At 29.8% G+C, this 24844-nt stretch overlaps 1 protein-coding gene across 2 annotated transcripts in view; it reads left to right on the top strand.

Moving 5' to 3' along the window:
- Window positions 1-24844, top strand: part of Rgl (Ral guanine nucleotide dissociation stimulator-like) — a 102160-nt gene that overhangs the window by 36644 nt on the left and 40672 nt on the right. Inside the window, exons 1-3 of one of the 2 annotated variants that reach the window (XM_080157794.1) lie at window positions 9824-10218; window positions 13503-13608; window positions 13983-14178. In XM_080157794.1, coding sequence (XP_080013920.1) covers window positions 9895-10218; window positions 13503-13608; window positions 13983-14178 — 626 coding nt within the window. In that variant the 5' untranslated portion in view covers window positions 9824-9894. Of the gene's footprint in view, window positions 1-9823; window positions 10219-13502; window positions 13609-13982; window positions 14179-24844 lie in introns of those variants that run through there. The other variant, XM_080157795.1, reaches the window with a different exon arrangement.

The following is a 24844-nucleotide window of genomic DNA, read 5'->3' as shown; positions in this document are numbered from 1 at the left end:
TATTTTTATGTGGATCTATATTCTGATTAGGTTTTTCCATCTACCAATTATGTTAATCTATCTTATGTTATTAGACTTTATTAAATTAAAACAGGATCATTTGGTACAATCTAGCAGTGTATAAACTCTTCATCAAATTATTTTTTTTAAAAGCGAAGCTTTTCTATAATTAAGGTCGGTCCGTCCGTACGTCCGTAACGGATAGCTTTTTTCGTTAATTTAGGCATGTTAGAATTGTCCTATCGATTTCAAATTTTGCATGGTGATTCCTTTAGTAGTTAGGTACGATTTAGAAATCGTAGCAACTCTATTATCATAACCAAAATGTCAGTACGTCCATTTTAAACATGTTGATTGTTTAAACTTTTTTAACAACAAATTTTTATGTGACCTAATCATCGGTTTGATCTGATTTTTGGTATATTAATTTCTGGGACAACAAAGTGTAATGCAATAAGCGAAGCAACTCTATAATCAAGTCCTAAAAATGTAAGTTTGTCCATAAACATTATTCTGTATCAAGCAGTTTTTCAACAAATTTACTTACAATTTTTCTTTGACTCTTATACATTTATATTATGATTATTCAGTTCTGACACTATACAAGGTTTAATGTCCGTTTGTTCTACCGTTTCAGTGCTTCGCTTTTATGGATGTTGTCATCCTTGTTGTTTTACAGAAGGGGTAATTGTATTTTGTAGAATTCTTCTTGTTAAAGGATGATAAAGTACTTAAAAATCTTTAAAATTTAAACAATTCAACAAAATCTTTTTATTTCATGGTTTTATATGAAATTAGTATATCTAAACATATGTAGTTCAAATGTTTATAAGAACATTTTTCCATTCTGTGTAATTAATCAGGAAGTATTAGATTAAATGCTTTTGTATTTAGGAGAACTTAACCTAAATAGGAAATATACTTCAGTTCATGTATACATTATTTTTATGAATAGAACAATAAACAAGAAATTATTATTTTCCTAATCCGAGACCAATATGAAGCTACCCTGAAAAATATAACTTTAGATGGGTTGGTTAGTAAAAACCTTAATTTTACGCAATCCTAATATAAAAGTAATAGGATCTATGTCTGTGTGTCTTTCTAACTGTACTGAAGAATCTTGCTTTTCGCTAAGGTTGTCCTTTACAGTGTAGCTCCTCCTGGGGCCTGGGAAGGTTTTCAACCATATTAGGGGAGAGTACCACAACTCTCCCAAGTTAAATTGCCACAAGAAAAAGAGACCCCCCCCCAAAAAAAAAAAATTGTTTATATAGACTCAACCCTTCCCCTTCCACTTCAAGTGCCCCTAAGGGCCTCTACGGGCAAAACCGGTAGTAGGATTAAATAATAGGTTGAAAAAAAATGTCTAGAGCCATACTCAATGATATAAAAAGAACCATGAATGATAAATTATCAACTTGACGATATCCATTGTTTAAAAAAAATAATTTACTTAACGTTTGTATCTTTTTATTGCCTTTTAAGTGTAATTTTACCTGACCTTTAAATAAATTTCGCCTGTTTAAAAAAAGTGTATTTAAAAAAATCCTCGAATGCCCTTTATTCTAAATTTCATGCAATTTCAATAGATTTTTTTCTCTCCCTACGAGTAAATAAGTTTTTTTTTCTCTCTCTTGGTATTTTCACATAGTTCACTTTTTACAAGATAAAGGAATAAGAAAAAATTCTTAGTATGGCTTCAAAACGGATTAACATCCGATGGATTAGAACCGGTTCTCAGCTATAATCAAAAACCATGCATAGTATCGTATTACAGACAATTTATCGCTAATATTAAAGTAAAAATTAAAACCAGTTTTGTTAGGCCGGGACTTCGGCTTCTCTGGGCTAACAAATCTTAAAATTTTCTATTTTGAAATCCGCGGAAAGCTGTCCATAATCCGATGCGATGCGATGGATAAAAAGGACAAAATTTTTTTTAAGCTTTATAAAACAAGAATGATTATTAAGGGTCTCATCAAGAAGCGTAGCAACAACAATCTAAAAAATATTAAAAATACATTCATAAATTAAGAGTAGTAATTTTTTAGGTTCTATTGATATTTTAATATTGTTCATTAAGTTTCCATTTGAAAGATAACTAATCACACCCTAATAAATAGCCTAATATCTATCCTCTAAAAAATCCTAAATTCTCAATGTTTATGATGACTTTCTCCTTATTTTTTGGCCTTTAAACTAACTCCTTTTTCCATTGAAAAATGAAATTGTTATTATTACTGGAGGCTTAACATAATAATATGTATTCTTTCCAGTAACATTTACATTGTAAAGCGAAACCTCATACAATTTAGCCATAACCCTCCGTCCATTGGTTAAACATTATTTTTTCTGTAAAACCCCTCTTAAAATTAATCTGCTTTCATTTTTTTTGTTATTAAGTAGAGTTTTTAGCCTTTAGAATATCTGATAATAGCGCTTTCTTTTGTTATCCTTCAGCTTTGCTTTTTGCTATACATGTTTTTCTTTCTCTAGCTATGCAACCCTTTGTTTTTTGATATATAATTTATATTTTGTATTTTTTGTATTTAAACAAGAACAATCAGGTCCATACAAAGTGCAGAAATAACAAGCAAATGTAAGTTTAAAACAAAAACAAATAATGAACAGAAAATGTATTATTATTTTATTGTCAAATTATGATTACATTTTAAATAATTGAAAAACAAATCAACCTTGCTTCAAAATAAAAAAAAATTATTAAAATGCAAGTAAGATAGGGCCAAGTCGAAGTTTTCATACATAGCATATCCATTCCTGAGATATTAAGCAACATACATACATCAAATTACTTGTATGTTTATTTTCTCTAAAGAATTTTTTTTTTATAAAATTGCGGAAAGAAGTATGTATGCGAAAATTATTCTTGCAAAATCTAAGCAAATATTACAGGTGTTTATATATAACTGTTTAAATTCAAATAATTTAAATTAAAACGTTTCTATGATTTGGGGAGGAGAATAATGGCCGATAAAATTTCCCTAAGATAAATTTTTTAAAAGATTTTTCTATTGTCTCTGAAGCTATTTACATCTAGGACTAATAAACCCATAGCGCTTAGAGCCTAATTATCTATCTAAAGCGTGTGTCCAACCCAACAAAAAGTCAATAAAAGTATTTTGTAGCTTTGAATTAACACCTTTTCAAATGTGTGGGTGTATTGTGAACAGTGATTTAGGGGGGAAATCTGCAAAATTCTCATATTTTCAGACAACGGATACCCAATAACATAAAACTTATCATATATATTTATCGCTTTCCATGGATATCAAATTAAAAATTATAAGATAAATCCAGTTTTGATATCCCCGAGTGGACGAAGGCCTGGGCTAACAAAACTGGTATAAACTTTATTATCTTTTTTATATTTGTGGATATAATACGATGCTATACATAATTTTTCAGTATGGTTGAGAACCGATTCTAATTAAATCTAAATTATTTTCCCTATTTCCCTGGTATTGTCATGTTCGTGAATATAGTGCAAGATACAATTTTCACTTTTTTTTTGCATAATGTTCATTTTTTACCCAGGGATAATCACTGGCACAAATGTTTCAAAAGTATTGCCTTTTACATCTAAGGCCAATTCGTATGTTACGGATAGCTCTTAACGTTGGTGTAGTTCTCTTAAAATAGTCTTTCGAAGTTAAACTTGAGATGAGGATGGAATAATGATGGAATCGTAGCAACTCTATAATTGTGACAAGAAAGACTGATAGAAAGTAACGTTTACAAATGACTACAAAGAAGTACCTATAATTTTTTTTAATGTTGTCTTATAATTTTATCCAAATAAATTAGTTCTATTTTAATATCTTCTCCTTAAACTGTGAACTAAAAATGATGAAAATATATGTTTAGTTCATGATCTATGTTGTACCCTACGTAAATGGATATAGAATTAGTGGATATTGTGACAGGTGAATTTCGTTTGTAAATTTAGGTTGCTTATATGCTCCTCATATTTGGTCAATACGTTCCCGCAATGTCAGGGGAGGGGTTGGGATGAAGTCTAAATGAGGGGGGATGGGGTTTCGTTACTTAAGCCAGCTGGTGAGAAACATTTTATCAGGGTATGCGAGAATCTCTCACAATATCCACAAATTCCATATCCATTCCACAGATAATTTACAGGCTGATCAAAAAAAAGCATTTTTTTTTTACAGAGGATTTAGATAATTGCAAGTTCTTCTTGATTTTAATTCAATAACAATCATATTGTTTTTTGAATATAGACGAAAAATACATTTTACTGTTAAGTATTTGTATATTCAACTTATGAATACATTTATATTTTTTATTACATTATTAACTAGATATAGTTTACAAAAACTAATGCTTTACAAGGAAGCAAATTGTATAATTTGAATTATTAAAAAATTAATCAAATTTTTTTTTTAAATTTTGATGCCCACAAGAATTAATTTTTTATTTGATCCTTTTTTTAAGATAATCCTGTACATTGTTGTGCATATATAGTGTATACCTCTTTTATATATAGATCCTTTTGATGATTTAGATAGGGCTAAGCACCCTAATTCTTTTTTTTTGACAAGGATTGTATGAAGATGTGTGTGTGAGTGCATTGAGCATATTTAAGAGTCTCTTCATTACAGCAATTTCTAATCCTATAATATAAAATAATAAGTTTTTTTTCTGTAGCTCAAGATTTCTAATGAACAGATTCGGTTTTCCATTTTAGGGAAGCTTCACAGAGGTCCTGGGATGGTTTTAATCTAATTTGTATTTCAGATTCAAGTCTTGAATAGGTTTTAGGCTATTTTTTTATTCCCTTCTATATGCTAGAGGCGAATCTGCTAGTGATAAAAAAGTATAACAGCATCTTTGTCTAAAAATGGCCTAAAGCCTGACAGGAACAACACAATCGTTTTGAAAAATTTTAGCATATATTGGATGATAATTTGCATTAGGTTTCAATCAATATAATAAACTTCAAAATGATATCTTTTGAATCTTATAAAGGTGTAAAAAAAAATTTATTTAATAGCTAAATCTTTATTTTTGGTTTATTTACTTAATAGAAAAGTATTATTACTTGCTCATATTGTTTATTTGCAATGTCATATAATCGCAAACAAACAAAAAATAGTAAATAAATTACAGTGATTGTTTCAGGTTTAACTCATCCTATTCATTACAATTATTGGTTGAAAATTTTTTAAACTCTACTCTTTTAAACTAACCAATTAGGGATCCAGTAAAACTACCAACATTTTTAAGCCAACAAATAAGAGAGTATGGTTGTAAAACTTTGGGTACCAGTATGATTTACAGTCCCCTCAGTCCTTAGTTTATTTTTGTGTGTAATTGATAGGACACCTGTATCAAATATGTATGATGTTTCTTCCTACGCGAATTTTCAACTCTACTCCCACCCTGCACTTTCTCAAGTTAACTAATATATGTTTATTCGAAGATTTTTGAATAGGTCAATACAGGATAAATATATCTTCCCCCAAGTTGAAAATGTTAAAAATCACTTTAAAAATTGCTCAAAGAATATTTTTAAAAAATTTCTGACATTCTGGTGAAGACCAGAGATTGGTAAAAGTAAGATAAATTAATTTTTTCTAAATATTTTCAATAAAGAAGTCTGGATGAAAATTTCATTGAATTTTTTTGTTCTTTTTCTTTTATTTAGTCTTTATATACTATTCTTGATTACGAAATAATACAATATAAACAAGAACGATAAAGTTTAACCTGATAAAAGCCTTTTTGGATCTAAAAGCTACACATAGGAATAGCTCTGAAAAGCATAATATTAAAAATTAATTATAGCCAGCTACAATAATATTAAGTAATTATATTTTGTACGTAGAAATGTACCAAATATTATTACTGACCAACCAAGGAATCTTCTTTTAGCTGACTATCTTCAATTACACCCAAGAAAATCACGTATTTTTCCATAACCTTAAAGGTAGACAGACGGACGGAAAAAAGGAAGTTATAGAGTAGCTTCGCCACTACTTGAAATGGTAAGATGACTAGCCTTGTTAAAATGTAAACAACTTTTAACAAAGAAATTACTTTTATTTATTTCATTTGAAAACAACACTTTACAAGGGCATAACTTGTATTTTTTAAAACTAATTTACGGACTCAACTTTATAAGCAGTGAAAAAAGAATTTCATTTTTCCAAAGTAAAACAACTGCGTTCTGGTTATCGGAGGCCACCCTCCCCTTATTTTTGAAATGAATTGAAAATTAGGAGGGTAAGGGTGGAGTTTTTTCTTCTTCTATGCCTAGCCCCTGTAGGTCTACCGGCCCAGTACCCAATATAACCTAACCTAAACAAATAAACGAAAGAAAAATTTATTGTTTAAATCTTTTTTCCATCCGGCCCCTGCAATTACACTACTGTCTTTATAACATTTTATAATTTATATAAGAACAAGAATAAATATATCCATAAAATTGATAATATACATAAAAAAATACACCAAAAATCTGGGATAAATAACAACCCTACTGAACTATAAAATTGGTTTTAAAGCATGTAGTAAGGTTTATTAGAATTTATATTACTTACCTTTTTCATATTATTTATAGCCAGTTGCTACGCCCATTGAGGCCTCCGGGACTGAAAATTTTAATTCTAAAAAGAAGAAGTAATTAAGATTTTTAGGAGGTTATTTTTTTTAAAATGACCTTTAAGACGCTACATTGCAAAGGTGAACGGTACAACGGTTAGCAAGATCCTTCGGTATAACTATAAACAGACAGACCTCTAGACAGAAAAACTCATAGACTTTCTATTACTTTTATACATAAGCTTTTTATATAAGGTTAATGTAACGAATATGTTCTTGGCTGACCAGTGACCGTAATATATATAATGTTCTTTTGTTTACATTTTATTTCATGTTGATATAATAACAGCATAAAATTTGTCTGGGAGAGATACTGTTTAATTACATAATTTATTAGCAGCCACGCTTCTTGAATAGCTGTGTTCGTCTTGATATGTCAAGAGATAAAGGAAAATAAGAATTTCTGCGGTTTCATGCAATTTAGGAATTCCCACCCTTTATATTTACATTAGCATGTCACAAATTTTATAATAAAACATACATACATGATACAAAAGTAGCACGTCCCAGAATGTAGAACAGTTTTGACAGAGAGGATGCCATTAGCCACATTTTTATAAATTAGTTTCTTAAATCCTGCAACAGAATGTTTTAAAATGCAGATTTTTAAATTTCCTAATTTGTTCAAGTACATAAAAAACAGATAAAATTTTGAACTGAATTGAATAAATGTAATTAATACTATTATTATTTAATTGTATAACTTAGATTTTATTATATAACCAAAATAAATAGTTTATTTATTAATTTTTGCTACCTTTATTGACTAGCTGCGCAATCGCATATAGTGGAGATAAAGAGGCCATTTCTTTATTACCTGATATTTTGAATTTAAAATTAATGCCAGTTTTATTTAGGTATTTGTAGTAAATTGTCTATAATACTTTACGATACATAATTTCTCAGTATCGCTCAGAAACGGTTCTGTGTAAGCTTATATTAATAGGTTTAGAAGTCATACTGGATTATATTTTATCGGGTACAGGGTCGGATTGCTTTTCTTGGCAGTTTATAATTGTTTCAAAAATACTAGACCAAAATAAAGATAAATTTTCTTTTTAAAAAGTTTTAATGTAATAGGTATAAAAGACTAAATATAGACCAACTTAAATTTTTTTTATTCGTTTCATATTTTCAAAAATAAAATGAAAGGAATTTTAAAAATTTATCATGAATATCTCTTGCACAGTTAATAATTTTTATCTTTATTAAGTAATGTAGAATTCCCTTCTCCTAACTTAATGTACTTTTTGTTTTAGATAAAATTTATGAATTTTAAGTACGAATAGATATCGATAAATTAATAGTTATATCTATCTCTTGGTTGTCTAAAAACTATTATTTTTACAAATTGATAATGCAAAAATATACTTCTATCTAACCCTATGATGGCTTTTCAGGCCCTCACTTAACCTAAACTAACTTAAAAAGGTATTTTTTTAGTTCTTCAAAATACAAAATGCCAAATAAACCATGAACACAATGAACATACAATATTATTTGTTTAGTCTTTCTAAATTGATAGGACAATTCTAACATGCCTAAATTAACGTTAACTGGTGCAGACGGACGCACGGGCCGATCCTAAAAATTTAGAAGCTTCGCTAAACAATCCGTATATTGATATTTTCATCCTTGTTATTTTGTACTGGTTTTTTCTCTGTATGTTAATATGAGATTTTTAGTGATATGCTTTGATTTGAAATTTGAATAGTTCCCGGAAAAATATGTTTATGCGTCTCATTTTGTGTTTATAGTCAGTTTTAAATTAGTTTTTTTTAAAATCAAATAAAAAGAAATAATAAAACAGGAATGGAGGGGGACATAAGACTGCAAATTATTCTGTCCATTAAAGGTTTTTTCAACGTTCTCTCATTCGCTTGAGAACTCTTGGGACTTTTATTAAGTCCTGATTAGTAGGACTAGTAGTGTTCAAATTACTACAAATTTAGCTGTTATAATTTTTGTCACGGATTCTAATTTATAAAAAACCGACGGATAAATAATTTTATAAAAGTTTTAAAAAGGCAGCAGTTATGTAAATTATTTTTGAAGTACATTCGTGAAATCTAGCTTTGAAATTGTTTTAAAAACTAAAATGCATAATGATAAAATCAAAATTTTGGCGAATTAGATGCGTTTTATATGTTATTCCTAAAGGCTTCGCCCCTGACAGCCTTTTAAGCATTCGTTGGACATATTTTTATTTTATTAAGAATACCTATCGTTTCTGCCGTAATAGAGATTATAATCAACAAATCCATGCATATACTTCCAACTACTTGAGAATTAGTGTCAAAAAGTACCCGTCATAAATATTTTATGGACTTTATACCAAAATGTTTTTTTATAATTAAAAAAAAATAGAAATCACAATAAAAACAGAATAGTCTGAAACACATAAAACACCTGTCATAGAAAATTATAGGAAATCTGCTAAATATTTTTATCTAACATTCATCAAAATATTAAAAACTATGAATGTTTAAGCCTTTAAATGTAAAATAAAGTAAGAAAGCGAATCCAAAATTTAGTACAATTCAGGGGGGGGGGGGGGGGAGGGGATCTTGGGCTTTTTATTACACTAGTTCCCAAAGTTTTGTAATAACGTTCTCTTATTCATTGGCCTTACAACTTTTTTGATTTAATTTTGATTTGTTGATTAATTAGAAGCTGAACTAAAATTGACACTCTGCTTAAAAGTCTAATTTATTCTATGTCCACCACATATAAAAGCAATAAGCTGTTTCTAAAGTTGTATAATTTGATAAAGTACAATAATATAACTGCTTGATTTATACCTCTTACATTACTGTTATTTTTCTAAGTAGTATAACTCTAGAAATGTCTGAATATCAGGTTACAACAAAATCTATTATTTCTGCGTAATCACAATTTAACTATTAGTATTATATTCATCAATTTAACTTACAAAAAAATCTAATTTAAATCAGTCAGTCGTTGTTATCATACTGATATGGCGATTTGATTAGTATTATAATAGACAAAATTATTTTAGTATGTGACTGAAAATTTTAATAATTAGAATCTCATTTAAAAAGTGAATAAAAAAAACTATTTAAATTATAAAAAGTACAATTAAAAAACAAGAAATGTAAAAAAAAACGTATGTGCTGATAAAGCATTTTAACTCAAGCTGAATTAAGCTCAGCAATTTAACATCTGAACATCTTAATAAGTGATTAAAAATTAAATTTTAAAGAGTAGAAATTTAGTCTTTAAAAAGCAATGGTTATTTCAACAGTGGCGTTCAGTCGTGTTCAACCTGTAACCTTAATATCATACACATTTAAAAATGAAGATAATAAAATTCTTGACGTTATTGTTAATAGTGAATACATTAACGGCTACAACGGTATTAACGGTGGAAGTGACGTGGTAAGGCGTCGGCAGAGACAACGGCAAAAGCAGCCCGTTGTTCGGCGGCGGTCTGGGTTCAATCGGGAGGCCAGATACGGCGGAGTCGGCGGGACACGGGAGGAAAAGGCAAAATCTTGGAGTCCATTTGCTTTTGATGTTGTTGGCTTCCAATATTTAGATCCTTTTGATCATGTAAGATTTTATAATGGATTTATGATTGCTAGGATCTTACACCAGATTATCATGTGCTCTAATAAAGTGAGACTTGTAGCTGGCTAAGATAACGCCCAATCCACCATTTCTCCACTTACTGGATGAACTACCTGACAAATAAGTTATATTCATGTTAGCAACCTAAAATGACAACAGTTTTTCCCTTTTCATAATATCCTCCATATTCTGCAGTGTGTTTTTTTTATGAGAACTTTTTTGAAAGCAATTTTACCCCACTTATAGTTATCAGAATTTAATGATTAATGGCGTATTCTCTTCGTTTTTTATAACCATTATAAGAAAGGCAAAAAAATATTTCAGTTTTTATTTAAAAAGTACAGTAAATTAAAAAATTCAAAACTTAGGTGTCAACATCTAAAATGTTTTTAGCGCAATTTTTCTTATGCTCAAATCTTCTACCCTTTGCAAGAATTGAGGGAGTAATTTAGGACCCAAAACCCCCTCCCTGGTTGAGATATGGCCTTCAAACTTCAAAAAATTCTAGTACATGTCACCAATAGTATCAGTATCAATATTTAGAACTATATCTCAATTTTGAAGCGTTTTGCAGCCATTCTTGCAAAGGGTAGAAGATTTGATTATAAGACAAATGCGCTAAAACCATTTTTAGATGGTGACACCTAAGTCTTGAATTTTTAATTTATTGTACTTTTTAAATAAAAACTGAAATATCTTTAACCGATAGTTTTTTTTTTATTATTAACCATCTTATATTGAATTCGAATATTAGGCTTTAATTTTATAGGTTTACTAGATTATTAAAAAAATTTAAATTAAAACATTTTCTTTCATAAAAATACCCAAAAAATAAAACGTTCATTAATTAAAAGTTAAAGCGAAATCTGTTTAAATACAAAGATAAAGGAACATTTTTTTTCAAAGAGTAACTATGCGCTTGTAAACAGAAAAAAAAACTTGAAAAGGAATATTTTATTGCTACATGTATAGCTTTGTGTCAATATTTAAATAACTTTACTCTCCTTTGTAAAGAATAACAAGGCTGAATTCATCCATAAATGCATATGAAATAAATAATTTACACTTAAACCAAAAAGAAATAATATAACTTTAATATAAATATAAATATAAGCCTAACCTTTAAAGTAATTGATTTTATTTATATAAAGCCAGGGAGGAAGGGGACATTGAAATGTAAAACTTTGGGTACTTTTTTTGAATTTTGATTGGTTGGCTCAAAACTTTTCAACAAATAATTGTATTCTACAGTAGGGGTTATTTCATATCACCTACATATGGGATATATATTAATTTATAATTCAATCCTTAAGATCTCAGATATGAATATTGAATATCCTTTTTTTCTACTGGTAAAAATCTAATTTAATGAATTTATTCAAAATGAAATCAAATATGTATATTCTTTTAGTACTTAACCTAGTTAGAACATCAAATATACAATTTTGAGCAATTTTAAATATTTGACAACACTTACCAATGTTATATTTTCTAATTCTAACACAATTTTAGAATTAATTACTTGAGAAGTAGCACATCTACGCTATATCTGACAATGTATGTCCGCCTTAACATATTAGCTTGTCTGCTATTTTAGAAAGACGACTGAAATTCTAGATTCTCTTGGTCAAAAAGCATTAAATCTATATATTACTTGCCTCTGAAATGTCTACAATTCAGCAATATGAGATAGGGATCTGACATTTCCTGTGAAGATTCTCCTATTTATTATCCATATAAATATATGTATCTAACGTTACCCAATATAAAAAAATAAATATCTCCTTATATTGAAATCCATTGTTGAATATGAAGATGCCGTTTTGGGTGTGATTTATAATCCAGGGCAAATAAGGCAGAAATACATTAATTTATGTTACATTCATGGATCGAGAGACTTACAAACAATAAGACATACATCAGACTACTTTAGTTTATATTATTTTATGGATTTTATAAAAATTCTTCAATGAATTGGATCTCACACCAGATATCATGCACTCTAATAAAGTAAAACTTGTGGCTAAATAACAACCTACCCCCAATATAGTCCTGCTATCCCATCATTTCCCCTTCTACAAGATGAATGAACTGACCAATAAGTGATCTTCATGTTAGCAAACTAGATTGACGATATTTTTTCCCCTGTTATTTTGTCCACGTACAATACATTCTATATCCATTATTCTTCACCTAGACATTCTAGACACCTAACTCACCCCATAACGGCATCCTGTTCTAAGTGATCTATCTTCATAAGCGTGTACAATCCCGCCAACGCAGTTTTATCTCACATAAAACTACAAAAAAGCAAAAAAATTGGCGAAAGAAAAAAAAGGTGGAAAAAATTAACATTAGTTATTTATCGCATCGCATATTATAGACTGCTTTCCACGGATATTAAAATGAAAATTATTCGATTTAAACCAGTTTCATTGATTATTTTTTATAATTTTTAGTTTAATATTCGTCATAAAGTTAATGCAATACGATGCTATACATGTTTTTTTACAATTTATTTTAGAAATCGAATCTTTTATTTATTTCATGTACATATTTAATATTTTGCTAATGTTTATATTTTTGTAGTTTGAATAGGACACTGTATTTAATATTTTACAGAATTTGAAGAAATTTCTCTTCTTTTCACCCAATATTTAGAAATTGAGAGTTTTTAAAATGCATTAATAAAATACTCTTTTTATCCCTTTTTAAATAAAAATGTATATAATTCATAAAAATACTATAATTACTGAAATTAACATTTTCTTAATTTTTTAAAATGTAGATTAATTTTTGAATGGCCTATATTTATGCTTGATTGATTGATTGTTATAGCAACCAAAATGGCGGCTATGTGGGTAGGATACAGTTGATGTAGCCATATTATATTATCAAAAATTACGTTTATTTTTGCAACCAACAGGGTGGCTATTTGGGAGTAATGACTATTATGTTATTGATTGATTGTAAATTTTAGCAACCAAGTAGATGCTTATCTTAACAACCAACATGGATGGAGCAATAATGTACTATGTTATTGATTGATTGTTTTTTTTCAGCAACCAACATGGCTGCTATGATGGGAGAGAAGAGAGTAATTTGGGATTGATTGATCTTATATTTTAGCAACCAACATGGCGGCTATGATGGGGGAGGAAGAGGGTATTTTGTTATTGATTGATTGTTTATTATAGCAACCAACATGGCAGCTATTATGGAGGAGAAGAGAGTTTTTTTTGTTATTGATTGATTGTTTATTTCAGCAACCAACATGGCGACTATGGGGGGAGGAGAGAGTGGATGGAGCCATATACACAGTTTACCTCAAGAAAGTCAGATACCACACACCAACCAAGTCAACCAACTCAGGTCAACCAACTAGCTGTTTTGAAAATCTTATCCAGCACATCACCTTCTAAGACCACTTTGATGATATCCAGATCAAGTCAAGTGAATAGGATAATCATATCGTATGCAATACTGTTTTCTAAAAATCTAAAAATCATCACGTTTAAAATGTACATACGGACGTTTTGTTATTGAATATGAAGTTTCTACACTTCCTAAATTGTGTCTAGCTTTTACAGGCTTCATCATGTAAAAAATTTAAATCGATAGGACAAATCATACATTACTTAATAAATAACAGTAGCAGACATACAGACGGACCAAACCTAAATGCAGAGCAGCATCGCTGTTAAAATTAATCTAAATTTTAAAACTAAATAATTCATTATATTTAGATGATGAGGACAGTATATCTCACCTGGAGTGGGAGACAGTGAGGGTCAGGTTCCTGAAGGCGGGAACTCTGGAGCGCCTGGTCGAGTCTCTGTCCAGTGACTCCGGCGAGCTCGAGTCCACCTATATCAATGTGTTCCTCAACACCTACAGGACCTTTGCTTCGGGCAAACAGGTTCTTAATCTTCTCACTGAAAGGTAAGATTTTTTTCTTTCCAATACTTCTAATCTTTTACAAGATTTGAATTATGTATTATTTCTAAATAAAACTGAATGAAGATTTACGAACAAAAGAAATTTTGTTTTGTTAGTAGATTAAGAAAATACATGCAACTAATAAACGATTATAAATAGATCAAAATTGATAAAATAAATAAATTAATATATTCAACAGAGGTAAACCTATCTCTAATATAAGTTAACCTGGCCTAGTTATACTTAAAATTATAAATTTCACACCTTCTTGTCACAAATACTTGAAAAGAAACTGACCTTAAAATGGTATTTTTGAAATGTACTTTTTTGTTTGTTGGTATTTTTTTTTACCAGGGCAAGGCAGTCGCTACAAAGCCGCAATGAAAGACACTTCTCTTTACAAGAGGAAAAAACAGTTTCGTGCTTACCTATTCTTTTTTCAGCTGCTTAGTTGCATTAAAATTGGATGTTTGGTGTTGGCTGCTGAGCGCTGTTTTCAATTCACTGATAAAATCTTTAAAAACACAACAGACTTGTTTCTCCCAAATATTTTAAACCAATCAAAATACTTAAATTAAATAATGAAAGAGCTATAAAGGAATGAACCTAAATGTCTAACAGACAAAGTCAGTTATATAAAGGCAGCAATGGACTAAGAAAAAGGTGTCATTTTAAAAAAACAAAATAATTTTTAATTCATGATTATAATTCATTTAGATTAATGGGCTAGTTGTCTGTCTGTCGGGTGTTTCTAATATTTGGTAAAATAATTAGTCAAAAATGTTTCAGCGGAAATGTATTAACACCCAAACAAATGCGTCAGAACCTTTCTAAAATGTCAAATGGTCACTTTTTAATCCACTTCTAAACCAACTTTTGTTTAGATTTATTGTCGGAATCTTTCCTTTCTTTCTTTCTATCTTATTTCATGTGGTAAAGCCATTCTAAAAGTATGTTTGTCTGTCCTTAATTATTTACAAAACAATTCTAATTTATTAGAGATCTAAAGGGATAAGACAATGGAGATAAAAGGATGTATTGTACATCCCCAATACATACCTAAACAAATGATACTCAAAATTCCCTCTTCTGTAGATTACAACTATTGTTTGAAACGTTTGGATACTTAGCTTAGTGAATTAATCAACCAATCAAAATTCATTAAAAGTCCACAATATAAGCCAACGAATTATAAAATGTCATTTAAAACTTTGGGGACTAGTGTAATAAACTGCCCATTGTCCCCTACTTTCATAATTTATTAATTATAATCAAGTTGTTAATTAGATTCTTTGCTAAGAATATCCTGCAATAAAAATGATATTTATTTCTAAAATAATAAAACAAATTAATTGTGCAATTAAGAAATATATTTAAAGTAATTATTTAATTCATGGTCATTGGTTTATGTTTTATTAAGGATCAGGATCGCACTTTTTTTTGAAAATTTAGTGACTAGTAATTTATTTATTTTTTCCATTTTGATGTGAATTTAATCTTTTATCTTAAAGGTTAAGAATATGCCTCTCTTTGTATCTAGATTTTACAGAGTTTTTGTCACCACTCCCCCCTTTAAATTATTCCTAAAAATTCAATATTTTGGTGATAACAGTTCTTACTTTGTAAAATTGATTTTGACCTGCTCAGGATCATTATTAAGCTTACCGGAAAGTTTCAAATTTTCCCCTAAACTTGAATAACACACGAAAAACACAGAAATCGAATTCTTTAGTAAAAAGTTTTGAAGTAGGAACAATAATTTTTGTAAATAAATGATAGAATTTTCCTAATTTCACGGATTAAATGGCTAAAGTGACCTTTTAACTGTCCAATAATTTTCTCATTTCATATTTATGCAAAACTGCAAATTCTATGTATCAGCTAAAGTTTTAAAAACATTGCAGCTTCGGTTACTGAGCACCTTTATACCTGTTTAATTGTCGCCAAAATATTTAATATTTTAATTTTTATTCATTTCTCACTAGCGGCTGAATTAGATGAAAGTTTGATTATACAAAAGATTGGCATTTGTCCTGTGTACGTTTTATGTTTAATTGTTACATTAAGTCAATAAAAATCAACAGCTAAATGTATGATAAGTAGTTCTAAAGATTGTAATGGACTCATGAATCCTATTATCCTAACATTTTGCTTATTTGTAAAACAATAAATTGTCTAATCTCAGACAAATAAATAGCACTATTAACCTTTTAGTCTAAGTGCCAAATTTTTCAAAACCAATATTTTTCTATAATTATGGTTTGTCTGGAAATGTTGCTAATTTCACTGGGATTGTGTCTTGATAGTTATTTATCGCATCTTCTTATAGACAGCTTTCCATTGATATTTAAAGGAAAAATTATAAGATTAAAAACAGATTCGTTAGCCACGAGTAACGATTTTGATTTTAATGTTAGTAGAAAATTGTCTGTAATTCGATGCCATACATGATCTTTCAGTATGGCTTGGAACCGGTTCTAATCCACAGGATATTAATTGGTAATGAATCCAAACTGAAAAAAACTGTTATTATTTGAACTTTTTAATACCCCTTTTATAGAATACTAGCGGTTGCGCTCCTATCATCTAGGAGCTCTGAATTTGTAAGGGTAAGGAAATTAGGAAAATAGATATAAGAATTTAATAGCCTAAAACTATCCGGGGACCAAAAATTAGTTTCCATAAAATGGAGAACTAAATCTGTTCAGTAGTCATCGAAACCTTAAGATACAAACAAAAACCTTACTACTTTATATAGTAGGATATGTACTTGATATCCTTTTTTTGCACTATTTTTAACTTTATTTTGATTTATTTTACATCATTTTTAAACAGGTATTCTGTCAATAAACATTTTTTAAAATCATAAATAATTTATGTCATTTATTGTCATTTTATTTATTGTTTATTGCAGTCATTACTTTTTTCGTATTTTATCCTTAATATAAAGTGGTAGGTTTTTTTTATGTCTTATGCTGAAAGTCTCAGAAGATCAAGGTCCGAATGGTTTGCACTTATTAGAGAAGCGTTTATTTTTAAATGGTTTTTGGCTTTTTTCTTGGAACCAACTCCCCCCCCCCACTTCCCCACCCCCCGTAATGCAACTATTTTGGATTAAGGTACTAAAATCAATATTTAAACCATTAACAAGACCATTTGATTTTTTGTTTTGTTTTGCATATGCCAAACAATTATAAGTTATCAGGGAGGGAGGGGACATTGAAAGTTTTACAATACGTTATCTTAATCGTGACTCGAAAACTTTGGGTACTTTGTTGAATTTTGATTATTGGTTTCAAACTGTTATTGTACAAACTTTTTCAATATACACAATATACTTTTGTGAATCATCATTGGGGATGTGCAAAATTTGCCGTCATATCTGAGACCAATTCTTTAGCGTAATAAAACCTAGTCCCTATTGATTATGGGATGACATATGTAAAGGATGCTATGCATTAGAGAAAAACTTCGCTTTTCTGAAAGGGTTACATACATTATTTTTATAAGGAAAAGATTACCATGGCTTTATTGCAAATCCTTTTATTAATAACCAGTTATAAAGGGACAGGACAATAGAAGAAAAGTTGTCCCTTCCCCCATTACGTATTAGATAAATTCTGCCTTTGACAACTTTTGCATACTGATTTTAAGTTCAATTTTCCTAATTATCTATTCTTATGTAGAATTAACAGAATCTGTGTCTGTGTTCCGGAGAATATCGCTAACCACTGAACCGATATGGTTCTCCTTTACAGTGTAGCTTCTCATAGGTCCAGAGAAGGTTCATAACTATTCATACAAATGAATGTTTATTTTTACTTTTTACTCAAATTATCGACATTCAGATTTCAGATTATTTAATGTCATGGCCTATATTGATATAATACTATTATCACAAACAAAAGTTCAACATCTCGTCCTGATTTCATTTTCCATTTAATTATTATTTTTAAAAATAATTCTAGAAATACAATAGCAAATATATATATGTGTAAGTATATTAAAACAAAAATGACAACATCCAAAAATTAAATAGTAAATAGTTATTATTGCACCCCTCCCCCCTCATTTAAACTTTTGTATGGAATTAGTTTGGGTTTTGTGGCTACATTTCCGAGGGGGGAGTGTGGTGTACTTTACCACTCCTTCAAATAGCCTTAAACATTCTTTGGTCCAATTCAAAATTTCTTTCCAGACTTTTTCGTGATCTTAACAGACATACATACATTATGTTACTCTTTAGTATATAAGATAAGTATAACGTAGCTACGCTGTTTATAACCTAGGAAGTAAACATCGTAAAAGATTAGCTTTGATTGCAGCTATTTTTAAACCCGAGTCTGCCCTTTTTTTTCAACCCAAGCAGCCCTTTTCAATGTGCATGGTAAAGCCGGCGTTTCAAGTTTCATTCTTTTTCATCTCTTTTGTTATTCTTGCTGTTTGTTTGTTTGATCTTTCAAATATAAATAGTAAAGCTAAAATTATTTATTTTAGTAGCGAAGCTACTCTTATATTCCACATGTTCGTCAGTCAGACATGCTAGAAGGTAGGGGACATTGGGCTATTTATTACACTAGTCCCCAAAGTCTTATAATAACGTTTTCTTATTCGTTTTCTTATCAACCTTGGGGACTTGATTGATAGGTTCATTTGTTTTGATTTTCCAAACGTTTCATCCACTAATTGTAATTTAGAGAAGGGGTATTTTTTTTATTTATCAGCCATTGTTTAATTCTATATCTCTTTATCCCTGCAAAAAGGTGTATCGGGAAAACATGATTTCCTCGTCTACTAATTATGATAGTTGTCTGAAATTTCTTGTGAAGATTCCTATGATCAATGAGTATATACTTTATATCTAACTTTGTCCGTCTATTTCACTATGATAGAGTTAGAAATTCTTTAGTAGTAACTTTCAAAATTTCTTCAGTCCTCTTATAATTGCGACTTTGGCTTTATTTAGTATTTAGTCTTTGTAGATAAAGTATGCAGCAAGCATACAAGTTTGATAAGGTTGACTTTTTCAATTCTTTCTAATCTTTCTTACTTTCTTTATAAAGCTCAAACCCTTCTTTATTTTTCAATGTTCTGTTTAGAATTCTTCTTTATTTCTTTCTGTAGTTTATTGTAATTGTCTCCTCTTTAATTATAACTCCATGCCATACTTGCACACCGTCATGTTGTTAGTTTTTGGTCGCGACTTCAGCCTGTGTGTCTTCTTCAGTATAAATCAAGTGCTTACACACACGCACACACACATACACACACACGCACACAAACAAGTGATCCCTAAGACTTGAACCACCCTGACCTTCAACTGTGTCCCCACTACCCCTTGTTTCCATCCCCCATTACTGCATTCCTTCTTAATATATACCTACATATGATGACTTCCTTTCTTTCTTTCTCTCTCTCTCTCTCTCTCTCTCTCTCTCTCTCTCTCTCTCTCTCTCTCTTTCTCTCTTTCCCTTTTTCTCCCTGCCTCAGTTTAATAATATCTATTTCCTGGTTATAAGATTGTTGTGCAGTTCAAGATTCATTTTCTATATGTTGGTAAATTAAGACATAAGTCACCTAACAATGTCTTGGAGAAATTTGAAATTTATGCATGGTCTTTTGATATATATTAACTAGCGGATACGCCCCTAGAGGCCTCTAATGGCACTTTAAATGTTTTTTTTTTTGGTTCAAGTCTCAACGATACCTATCTATGTTGCGTTCATGTCTCTACGATAACTATCTATGTTGCTTTGAAATCTCTCTTCGTGAAAAAATAGATTTTTTGTGATTTCTCTTCGGAGGGTGGTGGTACCATCCCCCAAAGTAGTTATAAACCTTCCTGAGACCTATGTGAAGCTACCCTGTTAAGGATAACCCGATCGGTTCAGCGGTTAGCGAGATCCTTCGGTACAGACAAACACACATCATGTTACTTTATTATAAGGACTAGCGGCTACGCCCCTAGAGGCCTCTGGGGGCACTTGAGGAGGAGAGAGTCGAATTTAATAACCCAGTTTCTTATTTTAGATTTTAAAAGAAAAAGTAAAAAAAAATTTTTTGGGGGGGCGAAAAGGATTTTTTTGGGGGGGGGGGTGCCCCCCCCCCACTCATTTTTAATTTTAGTTAAAAAAAAATTTTCATTTTTTTTGGGGGGGGGGTTGGGGGTGTCCCACCCACCAAGTTAAATGTTATAAACCTTCCCGGGACCTATAAGAAGCTCAACTGTAAAGGAGAACAATATCGGTTCGGCGGTTAGCGAGATCCTTCGGGACAGACAAAAAACGCTTATTACTTTATATAATAGGATTGATATATCCAACAGTTTGGTACAATAAACTTGGTTAAAAATAGGTTTACGAAGAACCTTATGAATCATGGACTTTCAAAAATGATCAACAAAATAGAAAAACAACAAAAATGATTCTAAAAAATCATGATTCATTGTTTTTATGAATAATACTAAAACATGCTCATTCTGCACTAGTAAGCATTAGCAAAAATTATTAAATATGAACTAAGAACTGCTTTAGAATTGAGCATTTCAAAACTGAAATGGTTTCTTTTGACTGATTTAGTTCACAAAGAAATGATTTCCTTTGGCCATGATAGATTAGTGGTTTAATTTCTTGTGTCGATTCCCCTAATTATAGGGCATGTTTGACCATTTCATTGAGAAAAGAGCATTTTTTAGACAGAATAGAGAATGTGTGTTTTTCAAGATTTAAAGCATTTTTTTTTACTTACTTATAACATGTAAGGAAAGGTGGTGGTGTTCTTGTATTGTTCTCAAACGAACATATAAGTGTTTTAATCATTTAGCAAAAATACTTCCAGAAAATATTTAGCAAAAGATTGATAAGTGTTAAGTTTTTGAGTTATATCTTATACTGGGAATATCGTGCAGACTATTAACCATTTAACTGTATAATTTTTGTCTGAACAGTGTATAGCAATAATATTGCGGCTGTGTATTAGCCAACACACTCCACAAATTTTATAATATTTCAAGTATAATACGACAATGTACCAGAAAATATTTTTTAACGTCTTAATTATGCTGCGGCGTTAACTAGACTTGAGTTCGATACCTATCAAACGTAATGCACTTATTATGGTGATTATTTTCAGCTGTTTGATATGGACACTTTGTATATGGATGTTGTATACGCAAGTGTAGTAAGGAAACGTATAATATGTTACATAAGCGATATGGAAATGGGTTTGAGAGGGGGGGGGGAGGGGGAGGGTGGTTGAGGGTTTAAAGTGTCGGTGTTTCCTACATATCTAGAATTCAGTCCTAGGTAAATAGAAGATAATTTTATCTCTTTACAAAATTATTACATTACAATCGACCATTGTCACGTGAATTAGAATTTTAAAAGAATGGTTAGCTTCTTAATTTCCAATGTAAAACACAAATTCATATTTGTTCTAAATGATACTATTTTACGATGCAATTTTTATTTCTTATATCTAAGTACTGTATGAATGTAAGAAAATCAAGAAAAGAATAGTATATTGTGTCATTTTTTTTTTAAATATGATTCTTTAATTCGTCATTTTATAAACAGAATTTAGAGTTAATATTAATTGCTATTATGGTTTGCGCTGTTTGCATTATTGAGGAAACACCCTAAAGTCCTGTACGGATATTATAACGGTATACGCTCTTCTGCCCATAGCCAAGGAAATATATTTTGAAAACAGAATACCTATATGTAAATACAACTGGACTGTTAAAAAGATTAAAGCCTATAATTTAGTAAAATTTTATTATTTTTTTTTCTTCCGGGCGGTAGGGGACAATGAACTCTAAATTAAACTTGAACCCAAAGTTTTATACGTTCCCTCATTCGTTGGCCTACATACTTTAGGTCCTTTCATTAAATCTTCATTTGATGGTTCAAACAATCATCGTTCAAACTGTAATATAAACCCACAGAAGGGGTTATCAAACGATAACACTATTCTAATAATGAGATTATGATTATATTATATGTTTGATATGATATCAACTTCTTAGCTTAAGTTTTTCTTAATTTTAATTTAAAAATGTTAACTCTTGTATAACTAATTATTACATAAACTTTTTAATAGATCATGCTACTTTTCTTTTATATAACGGACGACAAACCATTTGATTGCACTTAATCTTTGTGTAGAAGATCTAATTCTTACTGTGTATGGAAATAAATTGTACCTGTCTGTGAGCCAAAGCATTCTCTCTGTTCTTATCATTTATGGCATTTGACATTGCACCAATAGACGCTATTTTTGGTGTTTAAGAATTTTAGCCAATATTCGAACACCTTCTTAAATTATTTTTAATAGATTTTTTTTCTTAAGAATACATTTCCAGGCGTCTAATTCTGCCTAAATGTTTGTATGACTTCTCACCCCTTGGTTTGAATTCAGGGATGTGGGGATAGGGAAATAGAAAATAAATTGAATTCCTCACGACATTTTAATTATAGAAGGACATTGTTTTGATTGGAAATAATATTTCAAAAAAAATGAAACATTTTCGTCTACATATCAATATAATATTTTATGTTATTGATGGATAGAAGAAGATTTATCGTCCATTCGCCTTTCCCTATATATATGGTTCTGAAAAGCAAACCAAAGATTATAAGCCAAATATTTCGCTAAGGTTTAAAAAATATAATCTTTAGATTTAAATAAAGTATCATTGTATTAAAATATTTAAGAATATAAGCGTAGGTCAAAAGTGTTTCGGTATTGTACATTGCTAAATATAAGTTTTAGTAGCAAAGCTACTCTATAATTCACCTATTCTGTCCGTCCGTAACGCTATGGGGTAATGTGATTTTCTCGGCTGCTATTAAAGATGGAGGTATTTACTCATAATTAACTGGTTGAAATTTATGTCATATTTTTTACATCCAAACATTTTTCTCCAGTTTATAAATAATAATTTTTATCAAGGTAAATCATGTAACAAGGAAATACTCGTTCAAAAACAATAAGAAAAACTGCGGCTAAACATAGCACTGAGTTGTAATAGGCAATTTTATGGGGGCTAGGTCAATCTTCTTTAGAAATATTGTTCAGAAAAAATCCCCTCCCTCCAGAAAAAGCATTTTCCTCGTTGGGGGACAAAGTGTCTCAAAAATCAGCCATGTGACGTCATGAAACTGAGGGAGATTAGAGGAGAAGTGGAAAAGAAAACCCCTAAAAAATAGATGGATAATCCCTCATTTTCTTGACGTCACATGGCTGATTTTTTGAGACACTTTGACGTCAAAAAAATTTCCTCTCCTTCTCATTTTAGAATAGTAGTGGAGTTGCCTTCTGTCCCCACCAACTTTACTTGAATTGTAGATTAGCTTTGTGATTTTCATATAATATTTCAATAGTTAATAGTAGGAAAAACATCATATTGGCAAAAAAAATATTCGTAACGCGTAGCTATCATATGAAATACCCTGTCCTTGGGTTTTTACTTCGCAAGGTCTAATAGAGACTTAGTTTTAATCTTTGGTAAAATTTTTGAAAATAACAATTGGGTTAATGTGAAAATGTGTTTTAAATTGAGAAATAGGTAAAAAATATCATTAGAAAAGTCATGGAGGGAATATTTTGAATCCACATAAGGAGTAATTTTGTATGTTAGCATTTGGGTTGTGAATCAAGTTATCGTCCCTTATCTTATTCCTAATAATCCCTGTAATTATAATGTGTTTCTTCAATATATCATTAATATGCACCAATAGCAAAGCCGCCCTATAAAAACCTATTATAATTTCTATGTTCTATGAGGTATTAAAATATGAATAGGCATGTTCTAAAGGGGGCCATCCCTTTAATTATCATATTTTAATAGTGAAGCTGCTTTTATAAAACTAATAATCATTTCTAATACATATTCTTTGAAGTAGGAAAAATATTTTCGTATGAATTCCTCTTTTTATCTTAATTTTTAATATTAAATGACAACATTTCTTGTATTTATAAAAATTATGTATCGTTCTATAAAAAGCTTTCGATTTAGAGATAGATAATGAAAATTTATGTGAAATCTTCTCTTAGATTATAAGTTTTAATTGTAAAGCTTTGAATATTTATTAGGTCAAAGAAAAATCAATCATCTAAGACACTTTAACTTTAGCCAAATATTTTCGTTTTAATAAAAATAAAGATTAATTTCATGGATATAAATTTCCTATTTTAGCTCTATTACTCTTATAGCATTTTGACAACATAATGTTGCTACTATAAATGTTTGAGTCCGCAGTATAAAATAAAAATATACTCTTTGAATAAGTTCATTCCCTACTGTTATACTAGCATGACCTTTTGACTATGGAATTTTTTTTAATGATTGATTTTAAAGGATAAGAACCATGCATATGCCGAACCTAGGAATTAAGGAAGGATTATCATACAAAAATAATTTCATTTCATTTATGCTAAAGAAAATTATGAAAATAATTATAAATTATTAGTTTCAATCTTAATTATATGATTTTTAGGTAAGTTTCGAAGAATTGTGTATTACATGGCTGAGCCCCTTTCTAGAGTTTTATATCAGGCTTTATAAGTATTTATAGCATTTTATAAGTATATATAGTATTTTACTGGAAAAATTTTGATATTAAATAGTTTTATAAATTAATTGAATATCCTTCAGTCCATAGCGGAT

This window comes from Acartia tonsa, chromosome 4, assembly GCF_053477335.1.
Source record: "Acartia tonsa isolate MP-2025a chromosome 4, ASM5347733v1, whole genome shotgun sequence".
Lineage (NCBI taxonomy): Eukaryota > Metazoa > Arthropoda > Copepoda > Calanoida > Acartiidae > Acartia > Acartia tonsa.
Note: the sequence above shows the minus strand (reverse complement) of the source record. Positions and strands in the feature narration are given on the sequence as shown.